The 5,753-nt window shown below is 32.6% G+C and overlaps 1 protein-coding gene across 1 annotated transcript; it reads left to right on the top strand.

Moving 5' to 3' along the window:
* Positions 1-4,304: 4,304 nt before the first annotated feature.
* Positions 4,305-4,931, top strand: LOC137937260 (uncharacterized mitochondrial protein AtMg00860-like). The gene has a single exon (XM_068782346.1). It carries the CDS (start codon positions 4,305-4,307, stop codon positions 4,929-4,931), a length of 627 nt encoding a protein of 208 aa, XP_068638447.1.
* The last annotated feature ends 822 nt before the right edge of the window (positions 4,932-5,753 follow it).

Here is a 5,753-nt window from a genome sequence, read left to right as displayed (position 1 = left end):
TAGATGACAAAAAATGAAAATTTTAGAGTTTATGTATAAAAGAAGTTAATAAAAATAACAAATGTAAGTAAACAAAATTTATTCGCACACCACAACTGTACACAAAAGTTTAGTTATCCAAGTTTTGGAAATTCCACTAGTTCAACCCTAATAGCTTTGAATTTTATAAGAAAGAGATTTCTAATTGATCCTAACATGTTTCAAATATGGATATGCATGCTTGAAACATGTTGAAGATGCAAATGACCTATGGATCATTAAATTCTCAAGTGAACAGGCGAAGAGATGTTTTCTCGAGTCAAACATGCTAATCTTTTGCCCATTTACAAAAAAGTTGACCAAACAATCATTGATGATTGTAGAGTGATTTGTCTGTCAATCATGCGTAACGGGCTACATTTATTTTGTAAGAAATTACTTATGAAATACTCTGTTTAAAATCCCTTGCCTCACCCTTTTCCCGACAATTGTAAAACCTAATATCTAAAAACTAAAAAGAGTTTACAATCCCTAGAAATTACAAAGACTTTTTGGAATTATCTCTCTCCACATTTGTGTATTTCCAATTTAGATGTGTACTTTTTTCTTAAATCAAAACTTGAGTTTTCACTTTCCCTTTATCTCAAAAACAAAGACATAAGGGAAATTGATTACAAAAAAATGAAAATTTTAGAGTTTATGTATGGAAAAAATAAAAAACAATAAAAAATTTCTGTAAAGAAAATTTATTCACACACCACAAATGAACAAAAGTTTTGTTAACCTACTTTACGAATTTCCAGTAGTTCAACCCTAATAGTTTTGAATTTTAAAAGAAATATATTTCTAATTGATATGTTTTAAATATGGATATGCATGCTTGAATCAACTTGAAGATTTAAATGACCTATGGATCCAAACCTTTTAAAGAGAATAACAAGTGCTCATTAAATTTTCAAGTGAACATGCGACGAGATATTTACTCGAGTCAAACAAGCATAACGGGCTACATCATTTTGTAAGAAATGTCTTATGCAACACTTAGTTAAATATCCCCCGTCTCCCCCTTTTCCCGAAGATTGCAAAACCTAATATATAAAAAGCAAAAAGAGCTTACAATCCCTAAAAATTACATAGACTTTTTGTAATTATCTCTATCTACATTTGTGCATTTCCATTTTTTATCTGTACTTTTTTCTTAAACCAAAACTTCAATTTTCACTTTCCCTTTATCTCGTAAATAAAAAGGTAAGACAAATAGATCACAACAAATTCAAAATTTTAGAGTTTATGTACATAACAAAATTAAGAACAATAACAAATGTAAGTAAAGAAAATTTATTAGGACCAAACAAATGAAAAAAAAATCTATGTTATCCAAGTTTGGGAAATTCCACTTGTTAAACACTAATAGCTTGGAATTTTATAAGAAATAGATTTCTAAAGAATCCTAATATGTTTTAACTATGGATATGCATTCTTGAAACATATTGAAGATGCAAATGACCTATGGATCCAAACCTTTTTAAGAGAATAACAAGTGCTCATTAAATTCTCAAGTGAACGTGCAACGGGATATTTACCCGAGTCAAACAACCATTATTTTGTCCATTTACAAAAATCTGACCTAACAATCATAGATTTTTGTAAAGTGATTTAACAGTGATTCATGCGTAAAGGGCTACATTTTTTTTGTAAGAAATGACTTATGCAACACTCAGTTAAAAATACCCCGCTTCCCATATTTTCTGATGATTGCAAAACCTAATATATAAAAACTAAAAATAATTTACAATCCCTAAAAATTACTAAGAATTTTTCCAAATATCTCTCTCTTCATTTGCGCATTTCAATTTTAGATGTGTACTTTTTTTAAAAAATCAAAACTTGAGTTTTCACGTTCCCTTAACTAGTAAACAAAAAACATAAGTCAAATAGATCACAACAAAATGAAAATTTTGGTGTTTATGTATTGAAAAAATTAAGAAAAATAATAAATTTAAGTAAATAAAATTTATTTACTCACCACATTTGAACACAAAAGTTTTGTTATCCAAGTTTTGGAAATTCCACTAGTTCTACCCTAATAGCTTGGAATTTTATAAGAAAGATATTTCTAATTGATCCAAACATGTTTTAAATATGGATATGCAAGCTTGAAACATGTTGAAGATGCAAATGACCTATGGATCCAAACCTTTTAAAGAGAATAGCAAGTGCTCATTAAATTCTCAAGTGAACGTTCAACGAGATATTTACCCAAGTAAAACAAGCCATTATTTTGCCATACAAATAAAATGACCTAACAATCATAGATGATTGTAGAGTGATTTATCGATCAATGATGCGTAACAAGCTATATTTGTTTTTGTAAGAAATGACTAATGCAACACTCAGTTAAAAATCCCCCGCCTCCCCCATTTCCCGACTATTGCAAAACTTAATATATAAAAACTAAAAAGAGTTTACAATCCCTAAAAATTAAAGAGACTTTTTGAAATTATCTCTCTCTTCATTTATTTCCATTTTAAATGTGTACTTTTTTCTTAAATCAAAAATTGAGTTTTCACTTTCTTTTTATCTTGTAAACAAAAAAGATAAGGAAAATAGATCACAAAATAATAAAAATTTAAGATTTTATGCATGAAAAAATTAAAAAGAATAACAAATGTATGTAAATAAAATTTATTCACACACCACTAATGAACAGAAAAGTTTTGTTTTCCAAGTTTGTGAAATTCCACTAGTTCAACCCTAATAGATTGAAATTTTATAAGAAAGAGATTTCTAATTGGTCCTAACATGTTTTAAATAAGGATTTGCATGCTTGAAACATGTTGAAGATGCAAATGACCTATGGATCCAAACCTTTTAAGGAGAATAACAAGTGCTCATTAAATTCTCAGGTGAACGTGCGGTGGGATATTTACCTGAGTCAACCAAGCTATTATTTGTGCCATTTACAAAAAGTTGACCTAACAATCATAGATGATTGTAAAGGAATTTATCAGTCAATCATGCGTAACGGGCTACATTATTTTTGTATGAAATGGCTTATGCAACACTGCCTCTGCCTTTTCCCGACGATTACAAAACCTTATATATAAAAACAAAAAAGAGCTTAAAATCCGTAAAAATTACATTTGTACATTTCCATTTTAGGTGTGTAATTTTTTCTTAAATCAAAACTTGAGTTTTCACTTTCCCTTAATCTCATAAAAAAAAGATAAGTCAAATAGATCACAACAAAATGAAAATTTAAGAGTTGAAGTATGGAAAAAATAAATAAAAAAAACAAATGTAAGTAAAGAAAATTTATTCACACACCACAAATGAACACAAAAGTTTTGTTATCCTAGTTTGGGAAATTCCACTAGTTCAACCCTAATAGCTCTGAATTTTATAAGAAAGAAATTTCTAATTCATCCAAAAATGTTTTAAATAAGGATATGCATGCTTTAAACATGTTGAAGATGCAAATGATCTATGGATCCAAACCTTTTAAAGAGAACAACAAGTGCTCATTAAATTCACAAGTGAACGTGTAGCGAGATATTTACCCGAGTCTAACAAGCCATTATATATCGCATTTACAGAAATCTAACCTACCAATTATAGATGATTGTAAAGGGATTTATGAGTCAATCATGCGTAACGGGCTACATTCACTACATTCTTTTTGTAAGACATCACTTATGCAACACTGAGTTAAAAATTACAAAACCTAATATATAAATACTAAAAAGAGTTTAAAATCCAAAAAAATTACATTTGTGAATTTCCATTTTAGGTGAGTACTTTTTTGTGCATTTCCATTTTAGGTGCGTATTTTTTTCTTAAATCAAAAATTGAGTTTTCACTTTCCCTTTATCTCGTAAACAAAAAAGATAAGGCAAAAAGATCACAACAAAATGAAAATTTTAGAGTTTTTGTATCGAAAAAATTAATAACAATAACAAATGTAAGGAAAGAAATTTTATTGACACACCACAAATGAACACAAAAGTTGTTTTTATCCAAGTTTGGGAAATTTCACTAGTTCAACCCTAATAGCTTGGAATTTTATTAGAGAGAGATTAATAATTGATCCTAACATTTTTTAAATATGGATATGCATGCTTGAAACATGTTGAATATGCAAATGATTTATGGATCCAAACCTTTCAATGAGAATAACAAGTGCTCATTAAATTCTCAAGTGAATGTGCAGTGGGATATTTACCTGAGTCAAATAGGCCATTATTTTTCGTACTCATCATGGTCACTTTGAGTTCATTGTCTTGCCCTTCGGTCTCACCAACGCCCCGTCAACATTTCAGGCCTTAATGAATGAGGTACTTCGTGACTATCTTAGAAATTTTGTTTTACTTTTCTTTGATGATATCTTGATTTTCAGCAAGTCATGGCCTCAACATTTAAATGACCTGCATCTGGTATTTCAACTCCTTCGGACTCATCATCTATATTTAAAACGTTCCAATTGCTCATTTGGTCTAACTCAGGTGGCCTATCTGGATCATATTATTACAGCAACTAGGGTGACCGTGGATCCGGGTAAAATTGAAGCTATACTTCAGTGGCCACCACCGAGAAACATTGCTGCCATAAGGGGATTTTTGGGCTTAGCAAGTTACTATCACAAATTCATCCACAATTATGAGCCACTAGCAGCTCCCCTATCCAACCTGCTATGCTGTAATGCCTTCCAATGGAATGACGCCACTGAAACATCATTCAGAACTCTCAAGCGACCTTTAGCCTCTGCATCGGTACTTCAGTTACCAGATTTTGAAGATGTGTTTGTGACAGAATGTGTAGCATCTGGAAGCGGTTTTGGGGCGGTGCTTCAAAAATCAAAGCATCCCATTGCTTATTTCAGCCGTCAGCTTGCTTTCCACCATCATAAGTTACCTGCCTATGAAAGAGAACTCATAGGCTTAGCGAAGGCATAAGTTATCATCCGCACGGACCACTCCAGTTTGAAGTTTTTGTTGGACCAATGTATATCAACTTCTCCACAAAAGCAGTGGATTAGCTAATGGGGTTTGACTTTACAGTGGAACACAAGCCGGGTCCGTTGAGCAGAGCTGCCAATGCCCTCTCATGTCATTCAGACGAAGTACTCCAAATTGCTGCCATTAGCCAGCCAACACCTCTCGTAATGGAGTCCATCTGCAAGGAGAACCAGAGCACACCCGAACTGCAATAGCTATCCCAACAAATTGTAGAGGGCAAGATGATGTCCCAGTGGTCAATACAGGACAACATTATCCTTTATAAATAACACCTATATTTAGCTCCTACTTCTCCCTTGGTGGCGGTTGCATTATCAGCTTATCATGATAGCAACCATGAAGGCCTACATAAGACTTTACAACGGATCCGCGGGGCTTTTTATTGGGCAGATATGAAATCAACAGTCGCATAGAATGTCGCTGATTGTCCAGTGTGTCAGCACAACAAGGCCGACCATTTATCTCTAGCTAGGGTACTAAAAGCATTCGAGCTTCCCACTCAGGTATGGTCGGACTTTTCTATGGATTTTATTGAGGGCCTTCCTAAGGCAGCAGGTAAGTCTATTCTTTCTATGGTGGTTGACCGCTTTTCAAAGTATGCACACTTCATTCCCTTGGTGCATCCACATACCGCAGCAATCATAGCCCAAGTGTTCTTTGAGAATATTGTTCACCTCCATGGTATCCCAGAATCAATCGTCAGTGATCGAGATGTGGTCATTACCAGTAACTTTTGGAAAGACCTATTCAGATTATGTG

This window comes from Aristolochia californica, unplaced genomic scaffold, assembly GCF_029961685.1.
Source record: "Aristolochia californica isolate CCGP_79_NKW_82.1479 unplaced genomic scaffold, dmAriCali1.0.hap1 SCAF_7, whole genome shotgun sequence".
NCBI lineage: Eukaryota > Viridiplantae > Streptophyta > Magnoliopsida > Piperales > Aristolochiaceae > Aristolochia > Aristolochia californica.
This window is presented reverse-complemented; position numbering and strand designations above follow the sequence as displayed.

What these genes read in the sequence shown, in the direction of transcription:
- LOC137937260 (XM_068782346.1), top strand. Translation starts at nt 4,305, where the DNA reads ATGAATGAGGTACTTCGTGACTATCTTAGAAATTTTGTTTTACTTTTC.